This window comes from Artibeus jamaicensis, unplaced genomic scaffold, assembly GCF_021234435.1.
Source record: "Artibeus jamaicensis isolate MK-2021 breed Jamaican fruit bat unplaced genomic scaffold, CSHL_Jam_final contig_464, whole genome shotgun sequence".
Taxonomy (NCBI): Eukaryota; Metazoa; Chordata; class Mammalia; order Chiroptera; family Phyllostomidae; genus Artibeus; species Artibeus jamaicensis.
This window is the reverse complement of record NW_026521842.1, coordinates 14,909,119-14,927,379: the sequence shown is the minus strand read 5'-3', so window position 1 is coordinate 14,927,379 and position 18,261 is coordinate 14,909,119. Positions and strand designations below refer to the sequence as shown.

Sequence of the window (18,261 nt, the reverse complement as noted above, 5' to 3'; positions counted from 1 at the left end):
AGAAGATTTAGTTTCTTCATGTGTTAAGTAGCTTTACTTTGTTCCATGGTTGCAAATAGTATCTCAGACTTCAGTGGTCCAGGGGATATAAAAAAGGGTGGATAATAAAATACAGATTATTTTCTATTCCTGGGATTAATGGTTGACTCTATAATATTTATAAATTCTAGTCTTGAAAGGACAGTGTGATGTTTTAAATAAATACAAGTTTTTAAAGTGTTACTCTTTATTTCATATACCCCCTTTGAGATGTTAATATACACCTTTCTCACCACTTTCCAGAGTAATGTGACTACTGTAGCTAACCATAGGATTTTTATTTTTTAAATCTTCACTCAGGGATATGCTTATTGATTTTAGAGAGGAAGGGGAGAGGGTGAATGGGAATAGGGGTGGGCATCGATCAGTGGCTGTAGTGTATGACATGACACTCCAACGAGCTGAGCCAGCACCTAGCCAATACTAAACCCTGTGATTTTAACATTGGTGTTAGGGGGCTGTGGAAAGGGAGAGTTTGTTGTAACTTTCTTCCTAGTGATTGTATATCTTAAATTTTTGAAATCTTATACATGGGTGTGCAAAAGTAGGTTTACATTTGTGAGTACACAAAACACAGAATTTATTGTACTTATTATTGCATCTATTTGTATTATTTGTCTTACTGTTGTTGTTAGGTAATGATGGTCTGTTAGGTAATGATGGCTGGTAATTTACCTAATTTTGTTTACCCCTATACCTTAATCTGTTTTGTGTAGAAAAGGTCTTTCTTGAAAAAAAATTTTAAAGGTTTTATTTATTTACTTTTAGTAAGGGAAGGGAGGGATAAAAACGGAAAGAAGCATCAATGTGTGGTTGCCTCTCATGCAACCCCCACTGGGGCGCTGGCCCACAACCCAGGCATGTGCCCCAGGCTGGGAATCAGACCCTTTGGTTCACAGGCCGGCACCGCGTCCACTGAGCCACACCACTGGGGTGGTCTTTCGTGAAATTTTAAGTCTTTATATTTTCTTTTGGAGAAAGAGGACACTTTATTTCTTTTATAAAATTTAAAAACTTAGAATATTCATTTAAATAAGTAAGACTTTGAATTTTGAGCTGCTTACAAACCTGAGAGTTAAAATCAACTTTATCTTTGAGGGTGTTCTTTAGTAGTCTCATTTTAACTACAACAATAATAGCCAACATTTGTTATAATTACCGTGCGTTTCTAAGGGTAACTGTCTGCATTTCCTTTTAGGCAGGAAGCTATGTTCGTGATGATGCAGTCCCCAACTTGATCCAGTTAATAACCAATAGTGTAGAGATGCATGCCTATACTGTCCAGCGCTTATACAAAGCAATTCTTGGTGATTATTCTCAGGTAAGTACTTCATTTGCTCTTTTTTTTCCTGCTTTGGGAAGAAATTACACTTTATTTTCTTGTATGTTCTTATTACTAACACTTTATATGTGCCTCAAATTTGACCTTCATGATTAGATGACCTATGGTTTGCATTAATCTTTGTAAGAGTTGAAATCCTCGACAAACCATGACTTTCTTTTGACAGCAACCTTTGGTACAAGTAGCTGCATGGTGCATCGGTGAATATGGAGATCTTCTCATATCTGGCCAGTGTGAAGAGGAAGAGCCTATTCAGGTACCCCATGTTACTCTTGGTGAAGATGGGAAAAAGCAGTGTTTTTGGTTATAAGAGGGTGGTGTTTAAGAGGAGTTGAGGTTGGTTCCTTGAAAATCTTTTAAAAAAATAATGCCAGAATTATATTTGGAAACCTGCCAGTTTTTGAGGTGGAACTTACTGAGCCATTGAGAGACTTAAAAAACCACTTTAAGATCCATTCTGTACCTTGGATATTGTTTTTCTTGCTCTGTAGCTGATTTAAATAGGAGGAAATGAAACATACAGCCATGTCTTTGTTTGCTCATTAAAGGACTGGCTTTAGGAGAACTTGTGGCAACAGTACTTGAACTCTGTAACTTTTTCTTCCTTTTGCCTCTTGAAATGAAATGTGACACTCAGCCCTTAAATGGGTATTTTCCACTTTTTTTTTGTTTTAAACCTACCTTCTTCCTGATTCTGGTTGATGGAGCAGCTTGGGCAGTTATCCTGGCAAAGTACAAATTAGGTTAGAAGCTTTGGTAATGATGGTTGGATTGTTTTTATGGTGGCATCCTATGTTTTGATATCGGATTTAGATAGCTACTTTTAGGATGGACTGTACATTGTCTTTTTTCTTTTTTCTTTTTTTTTTTTTTTTGTCCTTAGGTAACAGAAGATGAAGTGTTGGATATTTTAGAAAGTGTCCTAATCTCTAATATGTCCACCTCTGTGACACGAGGTTATGCCCTCACTGCCATTATGAAGCTTTCTACTCGATTCACCTGTACTGTAAAGTGAGTATGGGAAAAAAGCAGAGTGAACAGGTTGTTTTATAATTTTTTTAAACTTTTTTTATGGAAAAGTTTGTGCAAAGGTGAAAGTAGAGAGAATAGTAAAATGAACTGCATATACCTGTTCACAATAACAACCATCATTTTGTGGATGATCCTTATTTCACCTATACTTTCTTTTCTCTCATCCCCCCCATTGTAGTTTATTTTGAACGTAAAAAAATGTTTTTAAAATCAGATTTCTAAAGTTGTTTTTTTTAAAGGTGAGAAGTTATTTCCCTATTTAAGGGCTCTGGTTTTATATATATATTTATTTAGTTTTTTTTATCGTCATCTGAGGACATGCTTATTTTGGTTTTAGAGAGAGGGGAAGGGAAGGAGAAAGACAGGGAGAGAAACATCACTATGAGAGAAAAACACTGATCAGTTGCCTCTCTCACACAACTGGGGACCAAACCAGCAAGCTAGGATTGTTCCATGACCAGGATTTGAACCTGCAACCTTTCGGTTTATGAGAAAATACTCCATCCAACTGAACCACACCAGCCAAAGCTATTATAATATTTTGAGATGTCTGGATGAAAAGAAAATCATGAGGATCATGCTATTTAAGTCTTTCAATTCTACTATTTACTATTTTGAATAAAAGTCAACTATTGGATCAGGTTCCTAGCCAATTATGTAAAAGTGAACTTAGATTTTATGTTTTACTTTTTATGTAGGGTCTTGTGAAAAATTATATTTTTGTTTTACTCTTCGAATTGTGAATTAGAGTAATTTGATGTTAAATAATGACCCTTTTTTGATAAAACTCTGATGCTGTGCCCCTGTTGTTGAAAAAAACTCTAAAGTTATCAAGAGGATGAACAGTATAAGTTTCTTCTTTCATAGCAAATAAATAATTGATATCTTTTTCTAGCAGTTTCAGGGTATGGGATATTTAATAGACAAAATTTAGTATCACAGTTACAATAAGTATAGTGATGAATGATGGTGTTGAGGTTTATAAAATTGGATGAAGATAAAGGAAAGGTGTTTTGTTTTTGAAAGATTATGTAAATTAAGAAAAGGTGAGTATTTAAAAATTCTGATCAGAAAACTCTGGTTTAAACATCAATTCTGTTTGTTTATTAACTTTCTTTTGGGTATTTGAATTTGTTTGTCATTGCATCCCAAAGCCGAATAAAGAAAGTGGTTTCCATCTATGGAAGCAGCATTGATGTGGAGCTCCAGCAGAGGGCAGTAGAATATAATGCACTTTTTAAAAAATACGACCATATGAGGTAAGTGAAAGAAACTAAGCAATGCGTGTGCTTCGTAGTATCCCAAACAAATTGTCATTGTAATCCATAAAAGAGACTCATTCCTGATGCTTTATTAACTGGACCTCACAACCCTGTTTAGTCCTAATTGCTTGACTGCTTCTGTGTTGTTTATCTGTTCTGTCTAGTCTCTAGAGAAAGTATTAATTGTTAATTTCATTCCCTTTCTGCCCTTTCTCTTGGTATGGAAAGATAGCTTCATTTTCCATTTTATTAACTTTAAGAAGTGAGAGTTGTATTTTCTCTAGAGAGTCTTGTTCAGATAACATTACTATTAGTATTTTGGTACATGTTATCTTTCTTACCCTTCTGTTATTCAGTATCTTCTTAATTGGAACCTGTTACTATCTACTGATATATTTTTCTTTCATTCCAGTTTCTGTACCACTAAGAAATCTGAATCTCTTAGAATTTGAGTGGGCAGTTTGTCCATTTAAGGTTTCTTGCCTACTCTTTTTCTTTAAAGAATATTTCATTGATTATGGTATTACAGTTTTCCCAATTCTCCCCCTTTAGTCTCCTCTATCCTGCACCCCCCAACTCTCCAGCATTCTCCCGTCTTGGTTCGTGTCCATGGGTTGTACATATAAGTTCTTTGAATTCTGTTTCCTATACCATTTTTGACCTTTCTCCTGTCTATTTTATGCCTACCAATTATGCTTCTTTCTTTCTGTACCTTTTCTCCCCGTCCCTCCTTCCCCCTCACCACTGAAAACCTTCCATGTGATGTCCATTTGTCTGATTCTGTTCCTGTTCTATTGTTTGCTTACTTTTTGTTTTCTTTTTTTTTTGATTCATTTGTTCATAGTTGTGAATTTGTTGTCATTTTACCGTTCATGGTTTTCATCTTCAATTTCTTATATGAGTCCTTTTAACATTTCATATAATAAGGGCTTGGTGATGATGAACTCCTTTAACTTGACCTTATCTGGGAAGTACTTTATCTGCCCTTCTATTCGAAATGACAACTTTGCTGGATAGAGCAATCTTGACTATAGGTCCTTGCCTTTCATGACTTCAAATACTTACTTCCAGCCCCTTCTTGCCTGCAAGGTTTCTTTTGAGAAATCAACTGATAGTCTAATGGGCACTCCTTTGTAGGTAACGCTTTCCTTTCCTCTTGCTGCTTTTAAGATTCACTATTTATCTTTAATTTTGTGTAACTTAAGAATGATGTGCTTTAGGATATTTCTCTTTGGGTCTGACTTCTTTGGGACTCACTGGGCTTCCTGGACTTCCTGGAAGTCAATTTCCTTTACCAGATTGGGGAAGTTTTCCTTCATTATTTGTTCAAATAAGTTTTCAGTTTCTTGCCGCTGTTGTTCTCCTTCTGGCACTCCTATAACTCGGATATTGGAATGTTTAAAGTTGTCCTAGAGGTTTCTAAGCTTTTCATTTTCCTGAATTCTTTTTTCTTCATTCTGTTCTGGTTGGATGTTTATTTCTTCCTTTTGTTCCAAATCATTGCTTTGAGTCCTGGTTTCAGTCCTGCCTGTCACTTTTGGTTCCCTAACTATTTTGCTTTATTTCACTTTGTGTATCTTTCAGTTTTCAACCATGCTCGATCAGATCTGTGAGCATTTTGATTACTAGGGCTTTAAACTCTTCATCAGGTAGGTTGGCTATCTCCTCATCGCTTAGCTCTCTTTCTGAAGTTTTGCTCTGTTCTTTCATTTGGGCCCTATTTCTTTGTCTCAGGGCACCTGTTAAGTTGTAAGGGGACAGGGCCTTAGGTATTCACCAGGGCAGGGCAACTGTTCTTGCCGAGCTGCAGTGCTGTCTGCGTGGGAGGGGCCAGAGAGGGAACAATGCAGCTTGCCTGCTTGGTTCTTGCTCTACTTTCCAACTAATTTGCTCGTGTGAGACGGAGTTTCTCCCAGTGCCGGCAGCCACTGCCATAGTCCACAGTCTGGCTCTGAGTCTCAGTTTCCCATTCAGCCAGTCCCGCCTGCACGGTCCACTGCCTTGCCACCAGTTCTCTCCATCCGCCCGTCTTATTGGTCTGGTTGGTCTGGTTGACTGTTTCTTTAATTCCTTGGTTGTCGAAGCTGGTTGTTTATTGCTTTTAGATTGATTGTTATACTCCTTTTGGTTGTGCGAGGAAGCAAAGGGTTTCTGCCTACACCTCCATCTTGGCCAGAACTCTACAGCTGTTTTTTGCCTACTCTTAATCCAGCCAGCAATTTAGGTCATGTATTCTTATAACCCACCTTCTATTTTAGTGTATGGGGAAGGGAGGTGGCTTTTCATGTTGGCTCCAGTATAGTTACAGTGATTGTTTTGGGTAGGGAATCTAGGTTAACTGTCTGGAATTTAACCACTTCAGATTTGTTTCAGGTCTGCCCTGCTTGAGAGGATGCCTGTCATGGAAAAAGTGACCACAAATGGCCCTACTGAGATTGTGCAGACAAATGGGGAGACAGAACCAGCTCCGCTAGAGACCAAACCACCACCTTCTGGGCCACAGCCCACCAGCCAGGTAGCTTTTCATGAACTTATCTGGGGACATTACTTACAACCCATCTTTTAGCTGATTCCCTTCAGTGTTCTTAGATTGATTGAAGGTTCTCTTCCTTTTTTTAAGTGTTTAAAGAGCTTTGCATTAGATACAGATTAGGTAAATAACTATTAAATTGAGATACTATTTTCTTGTATAGGCCAATGATTTATTGGATTTGTTGGGAGGAAATGACATAACACCTGTTATTCCAACTGCACCTACAAGCAAACCAGCTTCTGCTGGTGGAGAACTTCTTGATTTGCTGGGAGACATCAACCTTACAGGTAAGGCCAGAGTAGAATTATTTAATGCTGAGATAGGGGATAAAGGCCTTGGGGAAAACTACACTTACCGTAGACTCTCTAGCATATCAGTCAGTTGAAGATGGGCGAGGCTAAGTCAAAAACAAGAGTAGAATCTTCACAACATCTGGGGATATAAGCTGCCCTGATGATGCTCTTGAGCCATGATTTTCAGCCAGTGTGCCCCTAGAATTTTTACAACATGCAGTACCTGACTGTTTAATCAGGGGTCCTGACCTCTTTTCCCTTAGATTGTCATAAAAAAATGACAACTGCCAACACAGCAATAGCCATCCATTGGGAATAAATCAGAATCGTACCTATTTTTTGTCAGATTGGCAAAATATATTTTTTAGTGTGCTGCAGAATTTAGTAATTAGTTTATATGTGCCAGAAGATGAAAAAGGTTTAAAATCTCTGCTCTAGGGAATAGGATTCCTCAAAGTCCAATTTTTAATTTGGGGAGAGTAAATTACTTGTAGTATTTTAAAAATTTCGTGCTGAAAAAAAATATATCCCAAGTTATCTTTGCTTTACTGGTAGTTAGTATCCAAGACATCACACTTTCTCTTTTTTTTGTTTATCCTCACCTAAGAATATGCTTACTGATTTTACAGAGAGTGGGGGGAAGGAAAGAGAAAGGGAGAAAAACATCCACGTGAAAAAACATCAATTGGTTTGCCTCTTGTATGTGCCCTGACTGGGACCATACCCACAACCTAGGCATGTGCCCTGACCAGGACCAAACCAGCAACCTTTAGCGTGGAACATGAGCCAGGGCCCCAAGACACCACTTTTTCTAGATTTCTTTCTACTCAATGGTTAGTTGTGAGGTTTTTTTTTTAAAATATTTATTTATTTTTAGAGAGAGGGGACAGGAAGGAGAAAGAGAGGGAGAGAAACATCAATGTGTGGTTGCCTCTCATGTGTCCCCCACTGGGGACCTGGCCTGCAACCCAGGCATGTGCCCTGACTGGGAATCAGACCAGCGACCCTTTGCTTCACAGGCCCACGCTCAATCCACTGAGCTACACCATCCAGGGCTCAGTGGTTAGTTTTTAAGAGTTATTCCCATCTGTGGAGAGTGGAGAGATGTTAATCTATTATTTTCCTCAGTCCTTCCCTCTCACTTTCTTCACCTTTCCCCCTATTATTAAAGCAATGAAAAGAAAAAATCATCCATAATTAAAATATTCAAATATAATTTTCATTTGGGAATATTTTTTCTCATCTTTGTTTTAGTAGTAGGTGTTTGTAATTGAAGTGTTTCAGTGATATTATGAACCCCTAAGTCTAAGAGTATTACTGTAGGGTATAATGTTTGGCTTAAGAGTTATATTTAGCATACATACATGACCTCAAGTAGAAAATAGCAGTAGAGTAAGGGTATTGGATGGTCATCTAAACTGGTATTGAAGGCTAAATTATGTTTCCTAACACAACAGCCTGATGGAGCTTATAGTTTATACGTGTCTTAAAATTTCAAACTGTTACTTCTTACGTACTTTTGAGTCATTGACAAATAGTCAATTTTAAATCCTCAGATGCCAAATCTATATTAGATATATGGAAAGATGAAAACAATCTTGTAGTTTAAACATAGTGTATAGGTGATATGCTTTGTTTGTTAACACATTAACATTTCCATGTTAGTACATAGTCTTTATAATTACAATTTTTTTAAAGATTTTATTTTTATTTTTAGAGATAGGGGAGGGGGAGGAGAAAGAGAGGGAGAGAAACATCAAGGGGTGGTTGCCTCTCATGCACCCCCACCTGGGGACCCTGGTCTGCAACCCAGGCACCTGTGGGAATCGAAACAGTGACCCCTTGGTTCGTAGGCCAGCACCTAGTCTACTGAACCACACCAGCCAGGGCTACAATTATAAATTTAAGTGGTTGTCTAATATTTCATCAAGAAGTTTGTACCATTATATATTGAATTCCTCACTATTGTTTGTTTCCAGATTTTTCTTCAACAAACATTACATTAATTTGTTCTTACTTTGGTTTACTTACTTTAAGTTTCTTGGTCTTTCTTAATTTGTTTAAAATAAGTATGATAAATACTTAACCTCAGAGGGTATTTGTGAGGAATGATGACTTATTATTTGGTGCATGCGTGACTTTTAGTAGTCACTTGGTAAATGTTATTTACCTTATCCTCAATGTATATTGCCACCAATTTTACTTTACAGTCATAAATACTGTATTGTATCACTTTTTTAAAGTCCTGGCAGTTGAAAAGTTTGTCCTGTTAATTTTGTTACTTTCAAGTTTTCCAGTTCATAGGCCAGCACTCAATCCACTGAGCCACACCAGCCAGGGCTAATTGCAAGTTTTTCAGTTGAAGGGAATGTTTCATATATATACACGTTTGCATTCTTTGTGAATTCCATTTTATTACATTTTTTTGTATCCTTAACTCATTTATCATGGAGTCTTAATGTTTTGATTTTGTTCTTTCTTATTTGTTTTCCCAGTGTTAAATGAAAAAGCAAAATGATGAAGTTAAAAGCCTAGATTTTCTTTACTTATTCATAATGTTTTACTCACATTTTCCTATTTCTGAGTTCCAGATTCTTTTTTCTTAAGATTTTATTTATTTATTTTTAGAGAGAAGGGAAGAGAGGGACTAAGAGAGGGAGAGAAACATAAGTGTGTGGTTACTTCTTACATGGCCCCCACTGAACCTGGCCTGCAACCCAGGCATGTGCCCTGCCCGGGAATCGAACCTGTGACCCACTGGTTCGCAGCCTGTGATCAACTGAGCCACACCAGCCAGGGCTGAGGTCCAGATTTTTAAGCCATCATTCCAGTTATGCCCTAATGTACAGTAATGTAAATCAGTGGAATAAATAAATTTAGTGTGTGCTTTTTTTAGTGGAATTGGCGCAGTAAGTTTCTGTTGTTTCCCAAAGCTACCTGTTGTACATGGAGAGGAGGAAAAGCTAAAATTTAAGGCACTTAGGGATCCATGTTACCTATGTATCTAGAGCAGCTTCTCATTTTCCAGGGAACACATTTCTAAAATTGTTCTGAAAATGGGAATTGTGGGAAAATTACTGGATTCGATATATATGAACTAGGAGAAATAGGTGACTGTTTCTTTGTATACTTTGTGGCAGTCACTTGACTGCATGTTCTGCAGTGTCTCATTTGTTTTTAGATTCTTGCGCTTTGCTTAGTCATCTGTATTTCTACCTTCCTTGCTGATTTTTAATATTACTTTTTTCTTAGTGTGTATTACTTTTTTTTAGTGTACTTGGGTGTTCTTTTTTAAAGCTATTTCCCCCTTTTATTTTGTTAATGTTTTTTTAAATGCTATATTTCAGTTAATTTCATAAGTAATTGAAATCTATTTAAATATAAAATGCATTCTCTTTATTTTGTTCAATTTTCTTATGCCTCTTAGAATTCTGATTTCTGTCAGTTCATGACAGAGCTTGCCCTCAATTGTGTAATCCTCATTGTTCTTATTTGGAAGGATCAGATAAAATGATAATTTGGTCATTTCCCCCCTGCCCCATTTCATATCAGCAATCCAGGTTATGTATGTGTGTGTTAAATTTTTGTTATGCATTGTTTAATAGCTATAAAATTCAGTAAATGCTTTGATCTACTTAGCTTGTAAAAGAAAATGTTGTTATGAGAGTTTAAATTCCCTTTGTACTTCCCCCTCAAATCTGTCCCTCTTTGTTTAGACAGAGATAACTACTGTCTTTCCTAAAGGAGCAGTTAGTTTTGGTGTTTATCATTTCTGTGTGTGTCTTAATAATAGTGTTTATATTGTTTTGCCAGTTTTTACCTTTTTAGAAATGTCGTTCAACTGAATGTGTTTTTTTGCACCCTGATTTTTTTGCTAAACACTGTTTTTGTGAGAATAATCTACGAATAATTCATGTTGAGTGTACAGTTGAACAACATGGATTTGAACTGCGTTGATCCACTTATAAGGGGATTTTTTTCATTTGACCCGTGAAGTTCAATTGACTTTCTCAGTTCAAACCCAAATTGTTCAAAGGTCAACTCCTTTGTTGGGAATTATCATTTATGGATCTGACTGTCATTACACATAGATTTTTTAAAAAATAATTTTATTTATTTATTTTTAGATTAAAAAATATATATCTTTAGAAGGGAAGGAAAGGAGAAAGGAAGAGAAATATCAATGTGTGGTTGCTTCTCACGTGTCCCTTGCTGGGAACTGGCCTGCAACCCAGGCATGTGCCCTGACTGGGAATTGAACCGCAGTCATTTGGTTCTCAGGCCCATGCTCAATCCACTGAGCTACACCAGCCAGGGCTACACATAGATTTTGAATTGCATGGAAGGTTGTCGCTCTTAACCCCCTGTATTATTCAGGGGCCAACTGTATTTCTAGTGCATTCACATTTTTACTGTTGTGTATGTATAGTGTTTAGTTTCTTTTTTAAAAATAATGTATGTATTTATTTTTAGAGAGGGGAAGGGAGGGAGAGAAACACCAGTGAGTGGTTTCCTTTCACATATCCACAATGGGGACCTGGCCTGCAGCTCAGGCGTGTGCCCTGACTGAGATTCGAATCTGTGACTGACTCTGATTGGCAGCCTGGCAGTCAGTCCACTGAGCCACACCAGCCAGCCCTGTATAGTGTTTCATTTCATCAGTGTACCACAACTTACTTATCTTATTGCTGGTGTTTCACAGTTAGAAACTGTCTTGCTATGGATACTTCTTGTACGTGTTTCTCTGGGTACATGTATGTAAGAAGTAATCAGAAGCATTCAGGAGGAAGGCACCGCTTCTCACCTGGGGGAGATTTTGCCCACCAGGGCTCGGCAGATATTTTTGGTTGTCACACTGGAGGATGATGCATTTAATGGGCGAAAGCCAGAGGTGCTGATAAATACCCTGCAATGTATAAGACAGCTCCCCCACAACAAAGAATCATCTAGCTTAAAATTTCATTAGTTTTGATGTTGAGGAACTTGAGTTTAGGGATATACTTATGTTGAACTCTGCTGTTGCTAAATGGTTCTAGTTTGGTTGTGCCAGTTTGTATCAATAAGAAAGAGGTTAGAAAGTCCTCATGCTACATATTCTTACTAGTATCTGGTTTATCAGATGTTCAAATGCTCATGACTGTGCTGTCCCATTTCCCTAATTACTAGTAGAGATGGAGCATCTTTTCTCATAAGATGCCCTTTTCATGAATGTTCCCACTTCTGGGAACGGTTTGTTATATGGTACTGCTTTTAAATTGTATTTTTTCCTTATTGACTTGTAAGCAGATAGTTATAGTTCTGAAAACTCATCCATTTGTTATTTTGAAGCAAGCATTTTTATCCTGCCTGTGCACTTAACTTGAGGCCATAATATTTTTCTCCTGGTTTTTCTTGGTCAGTTTTGTCATACTGGGTCATAGTAACTTAATGTTGGACTATTTCCTTTAGGTGCTCCAGCTGCTGCTCCTGCCCCTGCCTCAGTCCCACAGATATCCCAGCCCCCCTTCTTGTTGGATGGGCTTTCATCACAGCCTCTTTTCAATGATATCGCTACAGGTACAATTACTGATGTTATCATCTAAGCAGTAAGAAGTAGTTATTGAAGAAAGTACGTAATGATTTTGTAAGTATCAGGCTGTCTGCAGTTAGACTAATCTTCATGTACTTTTACAGGCATCCCCTCCATCACAGCATACAGTAAGAATGGCTTGAAAATAGAATTCACCTTTGAACGGTCACACACCAACCCCAGTGTCACAGTGATAACGATACAGGCCTCTAACAGCACGGAGCTCGACATGACGGACTTTGTTTTCCAGGCTGCGGTGCCAAAGGTGCTCCAGGGTCTTCTTTGCCTTTTTTATTTTTTTGAATAAAGATTGACTGGCTTTAAAAAAATGCATTTGCCAAGGGACATATTTTAATGTTTAGAGATTAAATTACATTGGCAGATTTAGCCCAAGCTAATGATAATGTAACTGTTATGGTTCATTGAAGCAAGTAATTTTAATTCTTTTTAATGACATAAATATTCTTGGTATTTCTGGTCATAAACAGTCTTAAAGTTAGTTATATATTGTAAGATAAAGAAAGGACATTCCGATAGTGAGAACAGAGTTCTGTAAAGTGGTCTGTTAACGGTCAGGGCGTTGAGGGTAGGTTGGGGTAACACAGTGGTAAAGGCCTAAAAAACACAAATGCTGACACGGAATTGAAGTTAATTAAGATCAGGGACTTTATTTGGTATTCTCTTGTAGAGAATTAAAAGTTCTCATCTCTTGATATATAAGTGAGAGAAACATTCCTCCTTCATTATTATCCAGTTTACTATTGATACAGTGACTGCATGTTTTGTAATTGAAGTTATATTTCTACCAAATCTGTTTAAAGAGTTTATGTTCATCTTTGACTAATGAGTATTTTTCCTTTTTTTTTTAAATTCCACTTGACATTCAGTATTATATTAGTTTCAGTTGTACAGCATGGTGGTTAGACATATAATTTATGAAGTGATTCCCCAGATGAATCTGGCATCATGTATAGGTATTACAATATTATTCACTATATTCCCTGTGTTGTACTTTACATCTCCATGACTGTTTCGTAATTGCCAATTTATACCTAGAAAGGTTTCGAATGAAGAAAAATTTACAATGAGGAGTGGGCAGGATTTTTCTGTAAAAGACAAAATAGTGCTTTTTTAGGCTTTGTGGACTCAGTTCCATCTACTCTGTTCTGCTGTTACAGTGCAAAAACAGCCGCAGACAGTATGTAAGTGAAGAGCGTGGCTGTGTTCCCGTAAAGTATTACAAAAACAGGTGTCTGTTCATTCTCGGCTCTGGGCCATAGTTTGCCCAACCCTACTTTAGACAAAGCTAATCTAATTTTTGCAGTGACCTACGAAGTATGATGTTCAGACCACACATTTTTTGAAATTTAAGTTGTTTTATTTGTGGTTACTGCTCATTTTGCAATCTCCTTTACCTGAATTTTTTGGAGCCAGGATAATGTAGATGGTAAAATAATTTTAGAAGCAGTAAAGTGGTTTCAGTACTAGTTGTATGACATTAAGCGAGTTAACCTCTATGCCTCAGTTTCTTCATTTGCAAAGAGGGGTGGTGTTAAGGATATCTACTTCGGGAGGCATAGATGAGGTTTATGTTTCAGGTACTGTTTTAAGTACTTTTCCTGTGTTCAGTGCTCAGTGAATGGTAGCAGCTGCAACTTGGGGGTTTATATTTGTTACTGCTGTTCTAGGAGCACATCATCTCTGCCCATGCAGCGTGGCCTTGTTCTTGGTGCTGTACTGTGCAGGGCCTGTGTACATAACATGATGTATCTTGAACTTCAAAATGTCATTTTACATAGACTCTATGATTAGTTACAATTTTTGCTTTTTATTATCTCTGAAATTGAGGTACATTTTAAAATTGATAACTTTGTCATAGTTTAATCAGCAGCCTGCTTTCTCAGTGGTACATAAAATAATGGTGTGAATTGTAATTGATGGCATCTTACATTTAGTTAAGTAAATGTAAATAAATGAATAATCTTTTAGTTTACGTACATAATTTATTTTGACAACAGAATTATGAATAAGACCCAAAATAATAAACCTGGGCATTGAGATTAACTCTCTACTCTTAATACTTTTTGGCTTCAGGGAAGACTAGGTAGACTTCCCTCCCCCCTTTCTCTCTTTCCTCTTTCCTCTCCGCAGCCCTTCTCTCTCTCTCTCTCTCTCTCTCTCGCTCTCGCTCGCTCGCTCTCACGCTCTCTCTACTTTTTCTCCTCTCTTCTCCGTCTCTCGTTCTCTTTCCCTCTCTCTACTCTCTCCTTAATACTGTGGAAGACTGACCTTTCAGGAAAGGCTTTTTAAAACCCTAGTATGTAGAATAGGTAGGTGCATACATACTATATTGTGCCAGTGATACAGTTTACCTCTGTTGCTCATAGTACTTCCATCTCTGTTCCTTGTAAGTAAACAAAGTCTACCGGCACGCAGCAGATTATGACTTTTGGTTGTTACAGGTCTTTTGCTGTAGAGGCTATTCTGCATGTAATTTTTCTGTTAGGACCTTGTGCCTCCGGTGGGGAGATCCATTAAGAAACTGTCTCTTCCAGCCTTTCCTTGATCCAGTCCAGCTTGTGCAGGCTTTAGAAAGCAAAAGTTCTAGTCTCGGGATCCCAGCCTGTAGTGACTGGTATGCTGGTTTGTTATTTTTACAGAGCTTTTCTTTTCATTTCTTTTTAGCTTTTTTAGCCACAGGCACCTGTTTTTTTTTTTTTTTAAACCTGCGTGGTTGATCAGTTACTGTTCAGTGAGCTTGCCAGAACCAGAACAGGTCACCTTTTGAAAACTTGTAGGATAAAGTTCTTTCTGTCAGGAAGGCAGGAGTGGCTCATTACTAGTTTTCATGGTCAAAGACCTAACAGTGGGATTTTATAAATACCATGAAGTGGTAGTTAGTCCACCCACATACTACAAATTGTTGGTATCTGGAAAATAGATAAGTAGTAGTACTAGGTAAATCTGTTACATGAACCATTGTCTGAGTATCGGAGGTTTTTCTTTGTTCTCTGACGTATTGAGTGTATACTTTTTCTGAAGAGTGCCCTTTGTTCTCCCCAGACGTTCCAGCTGCAGCTTCTGTCTCCCAGCAGCAGCGTTGTCCCAGCATTTAATACCGGGACCATCACACAAGTCATTAAAGTTCTGAACCCACAGAAGGTGAGTACTACATTCGAAGACAGTATCTGAGGAAGATGTAACCATATTTCTTGAAATAAAATTCTGCTTTGTTTCTCTGGAGTTTTTGACCCATAGTCATAAGAAATCTGTGAAAATGTCTGGTCTAACCCTCTTTCATTGATAATAAACAGAGACCAGGCACATTAAATAATTGAGTGGCATCTTATTAAAATGCAGCCTTTAAAAATTCTCTACTTTAGAGGCTTACAGGTCTAGCTTTCCCAAGGGGCAGGGGGAAGAAGGTTACCTGTTCTTTTCTTTACACAGGATGCAGTCTGGGGTGAGAGCGTTTGTTGAACCTAATAAAATTTTGTGTAATTGTTAAGGCTGCATAGTAAAAGTGGAGACATTTTACTGAAGCAGCCAAATGAAAAAATAGCTTTAGAAACAAAATCAAGCAATATTTTTATTAATCCCATTTCAAAGAACTAAATTGACTCCACTTAATACTAATCATTTGACTAGTTTTCAGTTTTTAGAAATGATTCAGAGAATTTCTTCAACTTGAGAAATTTCTAGTAGTGCCTCATAAATGCTGGTATGATTTCTTTTTTTTTTTTTATTGAATTTACTGGGGTTACATTGGTTAGTGAAATTAATAGGTTTCAGGTGTACAACTCTGTAATACATCGTTTGTGTACAGTATTGTGTGTTCACCAGCCTAAGTCCTATCTCTTTCTGTCACCTTTTAGCCCCCTAATATGATTTCATCTTCTTGTAACACTTGTCTTTTCTCTGCCGTTCACTGTATTTTGAGGACCTGCCTATTGCCCGATTACAAATCCCTTTGACGATCTGATATACAGAGTAAATTTTTTCTTAGTGCACTGATATTGAAATCTGCCCCATAAGGGGAAAAGTACTTAAAATTGATTTCTCTTAAAGCTGTTGCTGTTACCTGTAAATTAGCTTTTTTTCCTTCTTTATGCCTTGGGTATAAAACAGTTTTATGTTTTCATTTATTGTAGGTTTTGCAGACAGAGCAGAGCATACACTGAGTTTATGTTTACCCCACTTTTCTAGAAACCTAGATACAAGGGTTGAGTCTTTCTGAAAGCACTCAGCCAGTGTTAGCATGAACGTGCTCCTGACTGGTTCTCTCCTGTTAATGCGGTTCTAGGATTGAAGCCAGCGATGTGTTCCAGAGACATATCTCCTCTGCCTAACTGTGTGGCATTGGCTCTGTGGCTGAGAGCTAGAGTACTAGGTGGTTTTTGTTGTTTGCCTGTGTGTCATTTTTAAGAGACAACTTTGCTTTAAAATAAATTTTTTTCTCTTAAGATTAAAGGTGTATTTGTGGACTTGAACGATTCTAGAGACTTTATTTCAATGTATAATTTGTGATTCCCTTTTCTCACAGCAACAGCTGCGAATGCGGATCAAGCTCACATATAATCACAAGGGCTCAGCAATGCAAGACCTAGCAGAGGTGAATAACTTCCCCCCTCAGTCCTGGCAATGAGGGTCCAGCACCATTCTCATTCTTACCCCACTCAATCAAAGGAACTCTGGGAAGGAGGTTGTGATCGCTGGCAAGTCCCCCCCAACTGTACCATGGGCATGAGGAGCTGAAGAAAACTGTTGAGGAGGAATTTCCTCAAGTTATTGCTGACCTTGAAGCATTGTTAAAGACTAATCTCCTCTCCTCCGCTGTTGAGGCCGGCTGCTTCTGGAGGCTAGTTTGCACTCTTCCTCCTCTTCCCTTTTTCTGCACTTCTCTCCCCCTCCCACCTTTACAGCCAGAACCAACATTCCCTGGGCCCCTGAGGAAAAAAGCAGCTGGTCTGGAGGAGAGAACTGGAATCCATGGCAAGAAAACACTCACTCTGTCTTTGCAGCAAAGAGTTGCCCCTTCTTTCTACTGTGTTTGTGGACTGGGCGAAGTGGGGTGTTTATTCCTCACTAGCTGGGTCACCATCTTGAGGCGCTTTTTACACCTGGTATTCAGAATGGAAGTGTAACGATGGACATTAGGGAGCCCTGCCTTTTTCTACTGGTTCCCCCAATGTTTGAAAGAGGCATTCGGCTCCTGGTAGCCTTTTCTGTGCATTGCTGTATACACACAGAAACACACATGTGTATGTATGTTACCAAGAACTGGTCAGACTTTGAGAGGTTATTTGTAAACACTGGACAGATGCAGTTAAAGAGAGCTTTTGTTGAGATTAGGCATGAAGGATATGGTGCTCTATTTGTAATAGAAACTCCCAAGGCTCTTCCAGCTCCCCTTTCTCTCCATTCTTGAGCTGTAGTCATGAATACTCTCCATGATTTTCAAAATTGGTTCCCCTTAAAGTGTAAGGTAGACGACTTCTAAAAGATATCACACATAAATAGTTGTTCATAATTCTATCCCCACCACAATTTTAAAGTTTCTCTTCAGCCCATAACTTGCCTGATGAACTATGGTAAATGGGTGGAAAGAGGAGTTCACCACTTTCGAAGATAGACTCCTTAACAAAAGCACCTTTGCCACAGGAAGAGTGAGTAGCAGACTCATCCTAGAGCATATTGGAGTCATCTTCCCCTTTTATTTCCTCAACCTGGTTTGGACCTTGGCATTCCATTTGAATTCCTCCTTCTAACTGGAATATTTGTGTTGTATCTGTAACACTGGCACTGAAATAAAGACCACACGGTTAACAAAATCTTTCCTATATTGTACTTGATGATGTTGGAATGAAGCCTTGTAGCTTCCTTACCCCTATGCCAGAGGAATGGACACCGTAGGCTAGGAATATCCTTTCCACAGGTTGAGAAATTGGTCTCTTGAGAGAGGCCAGTCTTAGGAATATCTGCATCAAAGATTTGAGGTCTGGAGCTTTTAAAAAACTAGTAAGAGTGCCGAGTGCTATTTAGAAAGGACCCTTGTTTTCAAACCTTAACTTTGAGTTGCTGGAATCAGGTAGGGTGACTCTCCTGTGGCACACATTTAGTGTACTGTGTGTGTTCAGGTGCACAGGTGCCACGTCTGATGTACTAAAGGAAAAGTCAGGCTCACCTTGCTC

The 18,261-nt window shown here is 38.1% G+C and overlaps 1 protein-coding gene across 5 annotated transcripts in view; it reads left to right on the top strand.

Moving 5' to 3' along the window:
- Positions 1-17,901, top strand: part of AP1G1 (adaptor related protein complex 1 subunit gamma 1) — a 76,141-nt gene extending 58,240 nt beyond the window's left edge. For all 5 annotated transcript variants that reach the window (XM_053666588.1, XM_053666586.1, XM_053666585.1 and 2 more), the window contains 10 exons: positions 1,238-1,360; positions 1,548-1,637; positions 2,265-2,392; positions 3,568-3,672; positions 6,049-6,190; positions 6,369-6,495; positions 11,950-12,057; positions 12,175-12,335; positions 15,134-15,232; positions 16,614-17,901. In XM_053666588.1, the coding sequence (XP_053522563.1) occupies positions 1,238-1,360; positions 1,548-1,637; positions 2,265-2,392; positions 3,568-3,672; positions 6,049-6,190; positions 6,369-6,495; positions 11,950-12,057; positions 12,175-12,335; positions 15,134-15,232; positions 16,614-16,715 (1,185 nt within the window). In that variant the 3' untranslated portion in view covers positions 16,716-17,901. The remainder of the gene's footprint in view (positions 1-1,237; positions 1,361-1,547; positions 1,638-2,264; positions 2,393-3,567; positions 3,673-6,048; positions 6,191-6,368; positions 6,496-11,949; positions 12,058-12,174; positions 12,336-15,133; positions 15,233-16,613) is intronic.
- Positions 17,902-18,261: the final 360 nt, after the last annotated feature.